Genomic DNA, 18,402 nt, shown 5'->3' on the forward strand with positions numbered 1-18,402 from the left:
GGTTTTCTTTTCTTCAAACTGACCTCAATTTGTTGATACTGCCCAGCTTTTACCAATCTGTTTAATCTGTCTCTCCTGCACACTTGTATTTTAATAAGCTAGCACTCCTGTGTCAAATAAGAAATCAAGCTCTGCAGACACTTTTCATGGCTGTTCAAGTATTATCAGAGATCAATTCCTCTCGTGCCCTCCCCTTCCTGGTGATCATCAAACTCACAAGTAAAGAAATAATACCTATCACAGATTTCAAAACTAAGTGATTAACAAAGAGATCTCTTTTTGGTAATAATGCTATGACTTTCTCTTGATATTTGGCATTTTTGACTTTGGAATATAAATTAGTCTTGGTTTCTGCTGCTATTAGGTGTTGTACATATGTGATGATTTCTCTTGTCTTAAAATATAATATTTAATTATAGCTTCACCGAAAACTTAAAATTCCAATTTCCCTCAGGGAAAAAAAAATACCTATAACTGGAGCTTATGAAAAATTGTTAGTTGCAGCTAATCCTGGATAATAAATTGGATTTTTGAAATCTGTGTGATTTTTAACACATTAAGCTTTTCATCAGGAAGGTGATGCTTACAGAAAATGCCTGTGGAATAATCAGGCAGCAATCTCACTGCTGCAATGTTAAGACACATACAGCTGAGAACATCATCTATGGAATTTGCTGGATTGTGAGATTTGCTCTTTGAAAAGGAAATATCACATAATAGTCAGGAAACAAGTGGCAATTCCTGGTGACTTTGTATTCCCTTGAGCCTGGGATTATGAATTCCCCCTCCTCACCTAAATTCCAATCCTCCGCTTAGAACTGTAAGAAACTTGATTGAATTCTATTAAAAAGCCTAAACAACTTTTATTTCTTGTACCATTTAGCCAGAATGAACACTACTTAGTTCCTTCTATAAGCACATGTGTGTACACACACACACTCCTAAAAGTACAGTGTCCCATTGGCCTAAAAAGAAAATCAATACACACTTAGCAAATATTTGAGCTGCATTTATATAAGCAATTCCTTTACGAAAAACAAATTCCAACCATTGCCATTTCAAGGACCCTAAAGGAGAGAAAATAACGGCACTTTTAAACTGCTTCTCTAAATGGAGGACTTTTTTTCTAGATTAAAAATGCCCAAGCCAATACTCTTTTTTGTATCAAACTTTCACCCTCTGTATCTCATACCTAACTCCAACCCACCTCATTCTTCAATGCTGTTTATTAAAGATATACCATTTTCTGTTAACAATAAAGACTCTGTCCAAATGGCTCCTCTTTGTGGGAATACGAGGAAGAACTGAAGATGTTTTGTTTTATTTTTAAGGTCGTTCAGCCACATAGCTAGCACCTGAGAGTGTTTAACTCGCATCTGCATAAGAACAGCACAGGGCAGGTAACACAAAACTTGAAAGAAAAATAGTATTTGGTTTACACATATTTTTAAGGCATGGAGACTACCTGGTCAACTGGAATCTCAACTTGAGTATCTTCATCTTCTTGGACTTCTGCAGCCCCCCGCGTTTCTGATCTTTCCTCTCCAGCTTTGAAAACGCCTTCATCTATTATTTGAGACAAATACACAGTGAGAATCAAAATCCAATTGTGACATCGTGTGGCTGAATGTTGAAATTACAGTCAAATACCTAATGAAGATTATTTTTCGTAGGTATTCTGGTTCCCCTTGTACTGACAAGATTTTTGTAGCCCCCAATTCTTCTATATTTTCATTGGGAAAAGGTTCAGTGACCAAAGCAAGGCTGACCCAGAAGAGCAGGGCTATGTCCAGCCTCTCCTCACCCCCTGGCTACTGATTTAATAACACAGCCCTTGGGAACACTGGGCAGCTACATGTAAAAGAATGAAGTTAGAACACTCCCTAACACCACACACAAAAATAAACTCAAAATGGATTAAAGACCTAAATGTAAGGCCAGACACCATCAAACTCTTAGAGGAAAACATAGGCAGAACACTCTATGACATATATCACAGCAAAATCCTTTTTGATCCGCCTCCTATAGAAATGGAAATAAAAACAAAAATAAACAAATGGGACCTAATGAAACTTAAAAGCTTTTTTGCACAGCAAAGGAAACCATACACAAGACGAAAAGACAACCCTCAGAATGGGAGAAAATATTTGCAAATGAAGAAACTGACAAAGGATTAATCTCCAAAACATACAAGCAACTCACACAGCACAATATCAAGAAAACAAACAACCCAACCCAAAAATGGGCAGAAGACCTAAATAGACATTTCTCCAAAGAAGATATACAGATTGCCAACAAACACATGAAAGAATGCTCAACATAATTAATCATTAGAGAAATGCAAATCAAGACTACAATGAGATATCATCTCACACCGGTCAGAATGGCCATCATCAAAAAATCTACAAACAATAAATGCTGGAGAGGGTGTGGAGAAAAGGGAACCTCTTGCACTGTTGGTGGGAATGTAAATTGATACAACCACTATGGAGAACAGTATGGAGGTTCCTTAAAAAACTAAAAACAGAACTACCATACAACCCAGCAATCCCACTACTGGGCATATATGCTGAGAAAACCATAATTCAAAAAGAGTCATGTACCAAAATGTTCATTGCAGCTCTATTTACAATAGCCAGGACATGGAAGCAACCTAAGTGTCCATCGACAGATGAATGGATAAAGAAGATGTGGCACATATATACAATGGAATATTACTCAGCCATAAAAAGAAACGAAACAGTTATTTGTAGTGAGGTGGATGGACCTAGAGTCTGTCATACAGAGTAAAGTAAGTCAGAAAGAGAAAAACAAATACCGTATGCTAACATATATATATGGAATCTAAAAAAAAAAAAAAGAAAATGGTCAGAAGAACCTAGGGGCAAGACAGGAATAAAGATGCAGACCTACTAGAGAATGGACTTGAGGATACGGGGAGGGGGAAGGGTAAGCTGGGACAAAGTGAGAGAGTGGCCTGGACATATATACACTACCAAACGTAAAATAGATAGCTAGTGGGAAGCAGCTGCATAGCACAGGGAGATCAGCTCGGTGCTTTGTGACCACCTAGAGGGGTGGGATAGGGAGGGTGGGAGGGAGGGAGATGCAAGAGGGAAGAGATATGGGGACATATGTATAACTGATTCACTTTGTTATAAAGCAGAAACTGACACACCATTGTAAAGCAATTATACTCTAATAAAGATGTTAAAAATTAAATAAATAAATAAAATAAATAAATAAAAGAGAATTGGATTGAAAAAAAATAAGCCAGTGTTGGGAAAAAATAAAAATAAAAAATAACAGCCTTGTACAAGTACTTAGATGGGAAGGATTTCCTACCTATTATCTCTGCTCTCTCCTCCTAGCCCTGAAACAGTGATGATGCTTGGTGCTTGAAAATACCCCTTTTAGAAGTTTGCCTTTCCCAAAAGAATGCTATACGCTGAAATAATGTATTGGAATAATTCTCTCCATTCAGAGTAACATAAAAAAATATTTTTTACTCTAACAGGATCATAGAGCTGACTCCACATCTCACACAAATCAATCTTTTACTTTGAAGGTGTCCACAGTATTTTCACAACCTATGTCTTAAAACCCTTAACTATAAAATGTAACCCAAATTTCTAAGACTTTAGGTTAAGCTCCTTCGACTTGTTCTCCCACGGGAAGCATTAAGAGCTGTTTTCCATATTTGAAGTAGTTTTAATGTCTTCCCTCTGTCTTCTCTTCTCCAGGCCAAGTAATCAAAGAATCACAGGACCATTTGTCATTCTGTCCATCTATTTGCCTCAAGGCAGGTCTAATGCTTCAGTCATTCGCATGGATGTTTTCTCTGTCCAATCATTTAAAATCCGTGGGGATGGAGATTTCACCTCCTTCTCTGATCATCTATTCCAGTATTTGATTACCCTTACAGTCTAGAAAATATTTTTATCTTTTGTCTTAAAACCCCATCTATTTCTCAAATGGAAGCTTGTTTCCCAGAGCACAAATAGTTAACACATTTCACATGATAATACTTCATATTGTTAAAGTTATGAAGTCACTCTTAATTAAGCATAAAATATATCTTTACCTTCGCTGAGGATCAATTATATGTAAGGCACAATATGAGCCGATGTGACCACCTAGGATATAAATGAGGTGTAGATTTTTTCCAGTTGCTTACAGACCAATGAGTAGACAGAAATACATACACACCACTAATAAGGTGCCCTGAGGTAAGAGGCATAAGGGCTATGGCAGAGCCCTAGTGGAAGCTCAGAAGGTACAGCCAAGTGAAAAAGGAAGGAAGGAAGAGAGAGAGGAAATATAACCAAACTCAAGCCCTTTTTGTTTCTCCTAGAGAAACAATTTTCCTTTTTAATTACTTTTTAATTACTTCTCTACTATCCTTTTTAAAAACCAGGAACAACAGAGCTATCCCCAAAGCTGATCGGACATGTTAGATTAATTTACATGGATTAATTCCATTTTTTATTGAAGTATAATTTACAATGTTGTGTTAGTTTCAAGTGTACAGCAAAGTGATTCAGTTATACATATATACTATTTTTCATATTCTTTTCTATTATAGGTTATTACAAGATATTGAATATAGTTCCCTGTGCTATACAGTAGGTCCTTATTGTTTAACTATTTTATATATAGTAGTGTGTATATGTTAATCCCAAACTCCTAATTTATCTCCCCGCCCCCTCCTGCCACTACCCCCTTTGGTACCATAAGTTTGTTTTCTATGTCTGTGAGTCTTTCTGCTTCATAAATAAGTTCATTTGTGTCATATTTTAGATTCCACATATAAATGATATCATATGATATTTGTCTTTCTCTAACTTACTTCACTTAATATGATAATCTCTAGGTCCATCCGTGTTGCTGCAACTAGCATTATTCTTTTTTATGGCTAACATTCCATTGTGTATCTATACCACATCTTCTTTATCCATTCATCTGTCATTTTGAGGATTACCTGCAGCAATAATTTAATCCCAGACTGGTTTTTCCTCTCAGCCAACAACCTTGTCACCTGATGATCCTTTCCTTCCACCAGCTCATGTGTGCATAAGCAATCCAAGGTAATTTTTCATTCACTAGAGTTTTCTCAGTTAAATCATCCTGTGTATATATTAATTGAAAAAAAAAAATATATATATATATATATACAGGAATCACTACACAATCATCACCAAAATGATGATTTCTGCATAGGCAGCTATTTTGGGTTATCTCTGAAACCCATCTCCCCAAGGACACAGCTCACCTAGCAGGTCTAATGATTCTGTCCTAACTCCATAGCACCTTATAACTCAGAGCATGGATTCAAATGAAACTGCAGTTGAGCAATATCAGAAAAAAGAATATAGAAAACAAAACAGAATATGTGATGATGTTCTCATGTATTTGGCCTGGAGTAAATGCAAAGTTATGGTCACAAGCTCAACAAAGCAATCCTTGAGCTAAGAAAAGTACAGGGAAGGACACTTCAAAGGGCAAGGAAAATAGTTTACAATTATTCTGTCCTAAAAGAAGTGAAAGGGAGAAATCCAAGTCCATAAAATTGGAGTCAACAAGGATAGGGCAAGCTGATATTTGTCTCTCCATCAAATTCTGGAACACAGAACTCAAGGAAATAATAAATATTACATTGATGGTAGAAAACATTAATTAAATGATAGAAAAATAAATTCCACTTTATTCACATGTGGAGTCCACAATTCTGAGAATGTATAGAGGCAGAATAAACTAATTTCAAATAGGGTTGCACATTTTATCAAATGTTATCTCCAAAATGGTTTAAAAAGGAAAGTTAAGGTGTGTTTGACATTCATTTCTACCTTCTGAAATACCTTAGGAGACAACAATCATACTCATCCACAAAATGTCCCTGGAGTCAACCTTTAGAGATAGATGCTGGTCTCAGTAGACTATGACCTATGTCCACGACTTTTTTGGACAACATTTTTTCATCCAAGTATGGCACCTGCTTTCAAGGGAACCACAAAGAGAAACCTACAGATACCAAAGAAATATATTGTTAATGCTCACATTCAATGAAATGTTTAACTGTATCCAAGCAGAGCTCTGAATGGCTTGCAGATGTGTTTTAGGATAAACATTTCACAAGAAAAGAAGAATGAGATCAATAATAACAAACAAAATGGAAAGGGCACTGAGATGGAAAATGGCAACCATAATGATATAAACAGCAAGGAGACCAATCAACAAAACTCAACATTGAGTATAGTGACAAAAAGAGAAAATACAAAGATAGAAGTGTTTGGTTGAGGCATGGCGTAGGATTTGTTCACCACTGAATGGAGATGTGTAAGCCAACTCCTTCAGCAGCACAGAGCAAGAAAGTAAGGTTGGAAAGGAATTCACAGAAATAAACAGTGATGGAAAAAAGAAAAGCAAGAAAGTTACTTTGTGATACGAAAAAGGACTTGAATTTTTATTAAAAATGTTATATAAAATTTAAAATAGGGGAATATGAATTTCTAGGGGAAATATTTTTAAATAGCATTTTCTAATTATAGATTATTTAATACACATGCATGCATTTTAGAAAACTTGGAAGATGAAGAAAATAAACATCCTAATCTCATGATCCAGAGTTTCTCTCTCTCTCTCTCACACACTCATAAAACTGAGATCCTAATGTATATATAATTTCAAGAGATTTTTTAACTTTGAAATCATATCATGAGCATTTCCCACATCATTAAATGTTATCTGAACACATAATAAATTGGTGGTACCATGCTGTAATTAATGGACAATGAACCTGGATTCTTGCATCTTCCCATACTTAGAAAAGCACTAAAACCATTAACTAAGATGTCGCAACTAGCAATAACCTTCTGTCAAGATGAGCACTTGAACTGGGCGATTGGGATTGACATGTATACACTGATGTGTATAAAATTGATGACTAATAAGAACCTACTGTATAAAAGTAAATAAAATAAAATTCAAAAATTAAAAAAACAAAAGATGAGCGCTTGATTGCATGTACCCCTTTGTCAAAATCACATATGTACTGGCCTCCCCCCTTTAACTCTTCGAACAGTTCTCAGAGCTCTCAGAGACTGTCTTCCAGGTTATAATCCACAGATTGGCTCGAATAAAATTCTCCATTTCTTTCTTAGATTGACTATTGACTTATTTTTTCCACTGAAACTAATATCTTTTTTCCTATACAAACATACTACGATAAAGTTTAATTTCTAAATTAGGCACAGTACGAGAATATCCGAATTGCCAGCATCAATACTCTTGCACTTTGGGGTCATTATTAAGTAAAATAAGGGTTACTTCGAACACAAGCACTGCGATACCTCTACAGTCGATCTAATAACCAAGAGGGTGACTAAAGTGTCTAAAGAGCGGGCTACACCAGACAAAGGGATGATTCACCTCCCAGGCAGGAAGAGGTGGGAGAGCACAAGATTTCATGGCGCCTCTCAGAACAGACTGAAGTTTAAAATTTATGTCAACATAATAAAGGCTATGTATGACAAACCCACAGCCAACATCGTTCTCAATGGTGAAAAACTGAAACCACTTCCTCTAACATCAGGAACAAGAGAAGGGTGCCCACTCTCACCACTATTATTCAACACAGTTTTGGAAGTTTTAGCTACTGCAATCAGAGAAGAAAAAGAAATAAAAGGAATCCAAATCGGAAAAGAAGAAGTAAAACTGTCACTGTTTGCAGATGACATGATACTATACATAGAGAATCCTAAAGATGTTACCAGAAAACTACTCGAGCTAATCAATGAATCTGGTAAAGTAGCAGGATACAAAATTAATGCACAGAAATCTCTTGCATTCCTATACACTAATGATGAAAAATCTGAACAAGAAATTAAGGAAACACTCCCATTTACCACTGCAACAAAAAGAATAAAATACCTAGGAATAAACCTACCTAAGGAGACAAAAGACCTGTATGCAGAAACTATAAAACACTGATGAAAGAAATTAAAGATGATACAAACAGATGGACAGATATACCATGTTCTTGGATTGGAAGAATCAACATTGTGAAAATGACTGTACTACCCAAAGCAATCTACAGATTCAGTGCAATCCCTATCAAACTACAAATGGCATTTTTCACAGAACTAGAACAAAAAATTTCACAATTTGTATGGAAACACAAAAGACCCCGAATAGCCAAAGCAATACAAGCAACTCATGCAGCTCAATACGAAAAAAACAAACAACCCAATCCAAAAATGGGCAGAAGACCTAAATAGACATTTCTCCAAAGAAGATATACAAATTGCCAACAAACACATGAAAGGATGCTCAACATCACTCATCGTTAGAGAAATGCAAATCAAAACTACAGTGAGGTATCACCTCACACTGGTCAGAATGGCCATCATCAAAAAGTCTATAAACAATAAATTCTGGAGAGAGTGTGGAGAAAAGGGAACCCTCTTGCACTCTCTAACACACCATTGTGTAGCAATTATACTCCAATAAAGATGTAAAAAAACAAAACTAAACTAAAAATGTATAAATTGAAGAAGTAAAATAAAATAAAACTTATAAACTGTTGTTTCTGGAATTTTCCATTTACTATTTTCAAACCACGGTTGACTGCAGAAAGCAAAACCACAGGTAAGGGGGTACTACTGTACTTCATCCAGGGCCAAGATCAGTGAGACAATGTGAATGTTCAAAAATATGATGAACATTCATGATGAGTGTTCAAAGTTATGTGAATGCTCAAGGTGAAAATTCAAAAGCAGGCCTGAAAACCAGAAAATTAAAATTAACACCAAAGAATTGCCAGCAAGGCCAAAATACAATGGTAAAGAATTTGAACGATACAATATGTTCCCCTTCTGTCAGTGCCACAGTAAAAAGCAACTAAAACGGGGAGGGGCAGATAAATTGGGAGATTGGGATTGACATATACACACTACTAAATATAAAATAGGTAACTAATAAGAACCTGCTGTATAGCACAGGGAACTCTTCAATACTCTGGAATGACCTATATGGGAAAAGAATCTAAAAAAGAGTGGGTATATGTATATGTATAACTGATTCACTTTGCTGTACACCTGAAACTAACACAACATTGTAAATCAACTATACTCCACTAAAAATTAACTTAAAAAAAGAAAATCACACACAAAAAAGCAACTAAAGACACACTCCATGGAAGAAGGTAAAGATGAAACATTAAAGCACCTTCTTGCAAGGATAGATTCCGCAAGAAATTTAAGTTTTTACAAAAATATTCAGTTTTTCATCAAGGGCAATATTATGCAAGCACTTCAAAACCTTACACTTTCCCTTTATTATGACTGCTCATTTAAACTTGCACAGTAAATTTAGATCATAACAGCAATCGTTATGCACAATGGTTGTATAGTTATTGCTATAAATAGCTCAGATGTCCTAACCACAACTCACTAAGGGTAGATGCCACCTAGGGTAGGGGGTTTAGCCTCTAATGGGACACAGGATTAGTTTTAGCATCCCTCAGGATTTTCGTAAAAACAGAAATTTAGTCTTACTCGATCCCAATGTCAACAGGTAAGTGCCCCTTTTTGCCATATACCGCCCATCTGTGAAATTTTGGTGTGCCAATAATCGTCTGGCACACATTCAAGATTTCTTCTAATCCCCTTATAATAAGCTTTAACATAATTTTCAACTGCTCATGAAATTATTTCTTGTTTGAGTCTTAGCAATTTTGCTTCCTCTAAATTTAATTGTACATTGTAAATGTAATAATAGAATGCCTGTGTATCATATAAAAATAAACTTTTCTTCTATAGGTAGGAAACAGTAGGTTTTTGGAAAAAAGTGATAATGCAATGATTTCTCATCTCAAAATGCCCTGCCCTAGCTGAGCACCTCATGCTAAGCTGTCTAAAATCACTGCCTCCATCCCTTACCCACATACTTAGCCCCACACCTAGTTCAACCTCTGTAGCAGCATCTCATCAAGAATGCTCTTGTCAAAATCAGTGACCATAATGGTCACCTTTATGTTCTCATCTTACTTGATCTCTTAGCAGCTTTTTATACAGGCGATCTCTCTCTCTCTTTCTGTCTACCTATCTATTTATCTGTCTATTTCTCCATTTCACTCTGGTTTTAGCAGAATCAACAGATGCTTCTCTTCAGTCTTCTTGGTCAACCTATCCTCCTCTGTTCAACTTCTAAGTGTCACAGTACCCCCAGAGCTACATCGTGAGTCTACTTCTGTATTTACACACGCTTCTTAGATAATCTCATCCTGATCATGGCTTGAATACCATTAATATGTCAACGACTCTCTAATCTATTCAATATACCAGCCTCTTTGTAGGTCCCCAAGCTCATATATCCTATTGCCTAACTTGACAACTTGCCTTGGATGTCTAATGGGCATCTCAAACTTAACATGGTCATAAGAGAACTCCAGGTCCCCACCGTAAACTGTTCATCCTCTATATTCCTCATCCCATAACATGGCACCTCCACTCAACCCCCAAATCTGGAAATTATCCGTATTTCCATCTTGTTCTCACTCCCTATATCCATTCCATTCTTGGCCTGTCAATTCAATCTCCTTTTAAATATATCCCAGGGGCTTCCCTGGTGGCGCAGTGGTTAAGAATCCACCTGCCAATGCAGGGGACACGGGTTCGATCCTTGGTCTGGGAAGATCCCACATGCCACGGAGCAGCTAAGCCCGTGCGCCACAACTACTGAGCCTGTGCTCTAGAGCCCGCGAGCCACAGCTACTGAGCCTGCATACCACAACTACTGAAGCCCGCGCACCTAGAGCCTGTGCTCCGCAACAAGAGAAGCCACCGCAATGAGAAGCCCGCGCACCGCAACAAAGAGTAGCCCCCACTCGCCGCAACTAGAGAAAGCCCACTCACAGCAATGCAGCCAAAAATAAATAAATACAATAAATTTTTTTAAAAAAATCCCGAATATGTGAATATTATTTCCAGCTCCACTATTAGCTTGGTTTAATCATCACTATCTGTTGGATGGGCTATTACAACAGCTTACAAATTAGTGTTCCTCTTCTACTCTTGCTTTCCTCTGAGTCATTCATCACACAAAAGCCAAGTTATATTTATAGATTACAAAAATTACTTGGAAACTCTAACACTTTCCAACATACATAGAATCCAAGTTCCTTACCATGGCTTAGAGAAATGTGTTCTGGTCCTGAACTCCCTCTTAGACCACATTTCATACCAATTTCCCTTTGCCATTAAACTCCAGGTACATTTTGTTTCTCCAACAGAAAACTCATCGCTATCTTACGGCTTTGTCCTTTTTACACTTTCTACCTGGAATGTTCTTTCCTCCCTTTTCCCAAGGTAAGCTGCTCTTTCTCATTCAGATCTCAGGAAACCCTCCTCCAGTTCAAGCAGTCACCCAGTCATTCACATTGCTCTGTTTTAATTCTCTCACTAGCATTTATTACTAGCTGATATTTTTCTTGTTTATTTGGTGTTTTAGTGTTTGTCAGTCTCCACCAAAGTGTAGACTCCAAGAGAGCAGGTACCACGCCCATATTGTTCACTGCTCTGTAGCTCGCATGTAATAGAGCTCAGCACACAGGTGTTCAAAAGGTGTCTGTTGAAAGAATAAACAGCAGGCACTCAAAATTATTTGCTGCATTGAGATAGAATGTAAGGAGAGTACAAGTTAAAAGCCGCTAGCCCAGTCCATTAAGTCTCTGTGTTGCCCCAACCTGGCCACACTTGGCAGTACAGCATTTTGATGAGGAGGAGGAGGATAAAGAGGGGTGAAGAGAAAGAAGACTGGAGTACACCTACACAGGGATCAATAAATTAGGCTATGTGTGGTAAGTGAGATAATACCCACCCCCTCCCCCGCAAGAGGTCTCCATCCTAATCCTCAGAAACTGAACATGTTACATCGCATGGCAGAGGTGAATTAAGGTTGCAGATGGAATTGCTAATCAGCTGACCTTCAGATGGGGAGATTATCCCGGATTATTCAGGTGGACCCAATGCAACCACAAAGGTCCTTGTAAGTGAAAGAGAGGGGCGGGGGAATCAGTGTCAGGGTGATGTGGTGTGAGAAGGACTTGACTGGCCATTGATGGCTTTGAAGATGGAAGGGGGCCATAAACAAGGGAATTGCAGACAACCTCTAAAAACTGGAAAAAGGCAAGAATAGAAACTTTCCTCTTAGAGATTCTAGAAGGAATAAAGCCTCACCAACACTGTGATTACAGCCCAGTGAGGACCATTTTGGAATTCTGACCTCCAGAACACTAAGATAATAAGCATGTGCTGTTTTAAGGCACCATGTTTGTGGTAATTTGTTACAGCAGCAATAGGCAACTAATACACCATGTGCCCAAAAACTATGGTCTAGAAAGAATACTGGGGCAGTAGCCCCTGCAAATCCCCTTTCTGACTCCTCCAGGTACTTGCTGGGTGAGGGCAGGCAGCTGAGACACCCCTGTTCCTCCTGCTATGAAGGCAGTGGTCCAAAACCCTCCTGCAAATCCTCTGCCTTCTGTTTTCCGTCTCTAAATGTTATTACCTCTCTCTCTCTCTCCCTCCCCTGCAATGTACAAAAAACACCCCTCCAGATACCCACATCTGCCAGAAAGAAGAAAAGGGATTCCATTTTTTTAAGTCCTCCCCTACCCTAAAACCTTCGTAATAAAAGCCATTTGCTAACAAACTAAAGAGCGAGGATAAATTTGATACACAATACTGCTCTCATTCAATTACTACACTGAGGATCAAATTCAATGCTTGGATGCACACGACACTGCAATTCAGCTCTAATCTTTTTTCTTTGAATCATGAATAGACATTTTAGTGTATATTACACAGCAAAGCAATAACAAACACTCTAGTAAAAATAAAAATGCTCCTCAATTATTTTTCACTTATCCCTTATGAATTTTATTGCCTAAAAAATGAAAGCAGAGCTGCTGAGGTAGGGCAGTCATGTCATAAGTGTGTAGCTCGTAATAAATAAGAATCTGTTTCCCTTACAGAAATGGCAAACTAGTGCTTGTGCATTTTTAGCCTTTCTGCAACTAGAACGGCTGAAATGAAAGCATTTCCTAGTTTCAGTATATCAGTGTGTTAGTTTAGTAACATTAAAATATTTTAATATTTTAATATGTTAAAATTTTAATGTTAAGTAAGAAAAGTTACCAAATAACTAATGAATGATACATTCATGTAATTGCTGATAATCAGTATTTAAGCCCAACGATCTTGTTTAAAGGATACTTTCTCACCAGAATTATTAAAAATTCTTTTAAAATAATATTATAAACCATATTTGAATGTGTTCAGTGTTTGAAACTGATTGTAACTTATCAGGATAAATAAAAAGAAGAATAACAGAGTTAACACCCAGTTTTAAATACTTTATGGAAATATTAGATATCTATTATGTGGAGGCTCTATTTGTAAGCAGGAAAGTTTAGTGTGACTATAAACATTTTACTATGATTTACTACTGAGACTTTCTCATAAAAATGTTAAATTAAAAACAAAATATTAATTTTAAAAAGCAGCTCATTAAATCCAGTAGTTTACTGAGAAAAAAATGTGAGCAACAAGGAGCTCATGGCTTTCAGTATATAAGATAATATTCTAAGAAGAAAAAAGTATACAGATCTGTTTAAAAGGAAGATTATGCTGTCTTTATCTGTGTCACATCAGTTACCAGAGGCAGAATTCGAAGTAAAATTGGTAAGAAAGTGACATACAAATTATTTTCATTAGCTAATGCTAATGAAACATATATTCATATGTGAAATATATTGAATTTCCAATAAAACTCTTCTTAGATACAGACTGTTGTCATCACAACATCTTAATGAAATTGAAAGAAAGCACTTCCAGAAAGGTAACCCTATGTGAAGTTTAGCAAGTAGGGAGGTGGAGAGGAAGAGGGATTCCCATGTGACAACACTTCCTGATGAAAGGATGCTGGCCAGCCCTCCTCCGATCCTTATAACAACTTGCACAATATCTTCCTCACACCACTCGCCTGAACTAAAGAATATTATCATTAGGCAGAATGAAAAACTAATCAAATAACAGCTAATATTCTGAGTGTATCTAACTTAGTACAGCCATATTACCCGAATGCTTTTTAATCACTAACTGTCTCCATATGTTTCATTCTGACCCATAAACTCAAATGGAAACTCTTTACGGGAACAAGAATATCGCAAGTGATATTTTTCTTTGGCAATTTAGACTATTACATGAAAATAACTTTATCCATCCACTTAGATAGGCTGAGTTTACTTAACTGCAGTCTGAAGTGTATCTGGCTTCTGTCTATTTCCTGACTCCCACTCCAGGTATTAAATATCATCTGTTATGCAATTGATGTTTAAATTTGACTATTAACTCTTTGCATAGACTTGATCTTAACAACCATGGTTAGTTCACCTTGACTTTAAATGGGTGTAACAAAATTTTCTAAGAGTAGACAGAAAGTAAAAGTAGGATTATTATCATTGATTTCCCCAGATCAAAGGTAATTTTGTTCTTATCCCTTCATTTCTAGTTTATTCTTTTCAGATACAGATGTTTTAGATTTTCATCAAAATCAGAAATATTCAAAGTACAAAGACTAAAACACACACATATATATATATATAATATGTAGAATTCATGACAAAATTATTTTATAATCTATATAAATTTTGATTTACTTTATAAAGTCTGAAACAGATACATGGATCTGAGAAAAATAAAATACTTCTGAGTTGGTTTACCTAAGCCAACAAGTATATATAGCTTTATTTTTCTTTTCATTTCTAATTTTATAACCTTATAAAAATTACACTGCAAATTAGTTGTAGTTTATCAGAATAATTGAATTGTTCCTCATTGGACCCCAGTGACTTGAAGTTACTTAATAAGTGGCCAAAAAATCATGATTCCTATTCTTAATTCTGGCTGGTCCAACTACCTCCAAATGACCTTGCGTATTTCAGTCTGTAAAAGAGCTAGCCATACTTGAATTACTTCTCTACTGTAGAAAATGTATCAGGGTAACAGATGGCGTACTTGCATGTAACAGAAATACACAGTACTCTTAAATTCCTCAATTTTTTGTTCATTCATTCATTCATTCATTTACTGTGCCAATATTTACCAAACCTCCTCATGCCCAGGCATGTGCTGGATACCAGCCATGGAAGAGATGAACAAGGCACTGGTCTCAAGATGCTTACTGTCTACTAGGAAATTTAAATGGAAAAATCAGTAGAACGGAATGATAAATGTAACTAGTGCTACACAGGCTGTCAAGAGTGCAGAGAGGTAGGCAAGGGTGACAGGTGGGCGTGGTGGTCAGTCAAAGAAGGCTACTGAGAGACAGAAGCTACAAATCAAAAGACAAGTAGAATTAGTTATTGAGGAGCAGAGGAAGGGCATTCTAGACAGCAAGATCAGTATATGCAAAGACTCAGAGGCACTGGAATGCATGGTCTGTTCCAGAGACTGCAGTCAGATGAGCATGGCTGCAGCAAGCAGGCAGGGATGATTCCGAAAACCTTGACTGATAAAACCAAGAATTTGAACTTGAGCCTGAAGATGACGAAGAGCAACTGAAGGACCTGATGCAGGGAGCATCGGGCTGGGGTTGTGTCCTGGAAAAGAGGGCTGCCTAGGAGGAAGGGAGTGCGGATTCATGGCAGGGTGGGTGTGGAGGGGAAGCTAAGGAAGGAAGGTATTACTCAAGGGTCTCTAGGATGATATTGTTGATGTGGAGATAATGGGTCAGAGTGAGAAGATTAGCCAGGATTGTAGAAAGGAAAGCCTGTAATGTGGGTCAGACTGAAGTGACAGAAGGCTGGTATCCTGGAGAGTTCAAAGAAATGGAATGGGAAATAAAGTATGGAATGATGGGTCATGAGGTTCTGAAGCACAGAACCCACAGCCCCCACTGGGGTAGTGGGACAGGCACTGGTCTGTGGGGCTGTGGAGACACACTAGACGTTGCAGGTCCTGAATGAAGGCATTGGCAGCAGGACGGACAGGAGGGGACACGAGGGAAACGTAAAGGTACTGACAGGACTCCGTGACTGCCTGGATGTGGGAGGTGAGAGAGACGAAAGAGTCAAAGGGGGAATCTAAGGTTTATGGCTTGGGTGTCTCAGTGGTTAGGAGAGCTATTTATCAAGACAAGGGACGGAAAAGGAAGGGGGGGCGTGGTTAAGAAGGGAGAGTATGAGTTCTGATTTTCGTATGCTGCTTTGAGTCCCCTGTTAGGCATCTTGAAAGACATGTCAATTAAGTGGTTGGAAATATAAATCTGTTAACCAGGATGAAGTTCTAGGTTAAGGATACAGATTTGGACACTGTCAGAGTACAGTTGGTAAATAAAGCCAAGGGTCTGGGAGAGAACTTGGAATGAGAATAGAAGATGGCTGGGGGCAGAATTCTAGAAAAAAAAATTGAAGGGATGGGAAGAAGAGGAACTCACAAAGACTGAAAAGAAATAAGGAAAGAACAAGAAAAAATAAGAGTGAGATGTTACGGAAGCCATGGGAAAAGCAAAAGTCAAGTGCAAAGGAATAATCAGTATTAAAAAGTGTCCTCTGGCTTTAGCACCCTGATGATCTGGTCAACTAGGTGAGAGTAATTTTAGCAGAGCATAAAATATCAGATTATATTGGGGTGCAGTATAAAAGGGTGGTGCCTATCACAGAACACAGGCAATATGGACCACTGTTTCAAGATGATTGGCTGTGAAGTGGAGAAGAGAGACCATAGTCCTGTAAAACCTAACTCAGAGGCCTGATGCCATAGAGGTAGTAAGGGCTGAACAGGGTTAAATCCCACCTCTTCTGACTCCTGCCTTCCAAAGAATTTGTCACAGATGTCAGCACCATAAAGCTGTTGCTAAACTTACGTCCCTAATGCACAAGCATGTCTAATGAAATCCAAGCACTCTTGCAAACTCAAACAATCCCCATTCATGCATGGCCAAGTTAAACCAAAACGGATCATCTTCATCTTGATAATATACATGCAGCTGGAATTGTATTTCATGAAAATATTATCCTTACTACACAGACATTTATCAGAGTTTGAACCTTAGCCAAAAATCCTAAATGGATTACAACATGGTAGTGTGGCTGCAGGGTGCAGGGGGATGTGGGGAGATAGAGCAAGAAGGAGAGAAGCCTATGGGCAGCACCCATTCCAGGAAACAAGGCACCTTCAACTTGCACACCTGAGTTAAAGCATTCTATTAGCATGGTCATTCACAATCATTTCAGACAAAGAAATAAAAGACGCCTTGGCTTCAGAAGACTACTAAGAATTCATGAAAGGAACCTAAAAACCAAAGGCTAAAAGAGAAACCAGGATTGTAAATTTTCAAAATCTATCTGCAGTTGATCAACTTGAGATGGAAGACTGAGATACTTCTCTAAAAATTGTTTCCAAATTACATACACAGCATATACTTAAGGGATTAAATACCTACTCAAATATGAAAACAAAAATGAACTGAATGCACATTTTTTAAAAGTTGGTTATTAATCCCAATTATTACTAAATTACTCTTTCATCATCTAAGGCTCCAACATTCTTTCAACTTACTAGAATAATATGTTTTAAAATAATATGTTTAACAATGCTAATCCTACTAGAAGTATAAAACAAGTATCACCGCTTTCAAAGCTAATCTAATCCTGAGACAGGTGCTAGTGATTCTGTGAACTGTGGTCCTGACTCAGGGTAAAGTGACAGGTAGTGCAAATGTGCAAATCAGTACAAATCAGTCATCCTGAATAAAGGAACTGGATAATTTTTCATCAAACCTAATTGGCACAGGTAATAGACCTGAATTATTCTTTAAATCTGAGTGAGGGTGTTTTCAATTTAACTCAGCATTTTACAGTTTTGTATGCTTCTATTTGCTTTAGACAGTCAAAGTGAGATCTCTTTAAATGCTTAGCATTTCAGGTGTTTTAATCTGCTCCACAGCAATTTTTGAAGAGGATGCTAAATTGCTATCAGAGCTGATGCCTTGCTAAAGACATAACTTAGCTTTGATTGGTAGTTAATCTTCCATCTTAACATAAAATGGGAAGTTAAAATATACTCAATTTAGCATATCTTTAAAGACACATAAAGTCTACAATTCAAGAAACTGCTGTCAATAAATAGATAAAAACAAATTTTTTCATAAGATATTTTGCTCTGCAGTATCTGCTATGTCCCAAATTTTATTTAAAATAGCCTGAAATAAATCCATTTAAATGAGTCTATTGAACTCCATGTTAAGACGATTATCTAATCATAAATATGTCCATATATTTATGTCCATGTATCAGCAATTGATAGACAATCAGATATAATGTGACTGTCACTTTATACA

At 37.2% G+C, this 18,402-nt stretch overlaps 1 protein-coding gene across 1 annotated transcript in view; it reads right to left on the reverse strand.

Moving 5' to 3' along the window:
• Nucleotides 1–18,402, reverse strand: part of DCDC2 (doublecortin domain containing 2) — a 159,840-nt gene that overhangs the window by 22,340 nt on the left and 119,098 nt on the right. Inside the window, exon 8 of the mRNA XM_036870594.1 lies at nucleotides 1,466–1,566. Coding sequence (XP_036726489.1) covers nucleotides 1,466–1,566 — 101 coding nt within the window. The remainder of the gene's footprint in view (nucleotides 1–1,465; nucleotides 1,567–18,402) is intronic.

The sequence above is a fragment of the Balaenoptera musculus genome, chromosome 11 (genome assembly GCF_009873245.2).
Source record: "Balaenoptera musculus isolate JJ_BM4_2016_0621 chromosome 11, mBalMus1.pri.v3, whole genome shotgun sequence".
Taxonomy (NCBI): Eukaryota; Metazoa; Chordata; class Mammalia; order Artiodactyla; family Balaenopteridae; genus Balaenoptera; species Balaenoptera musculus.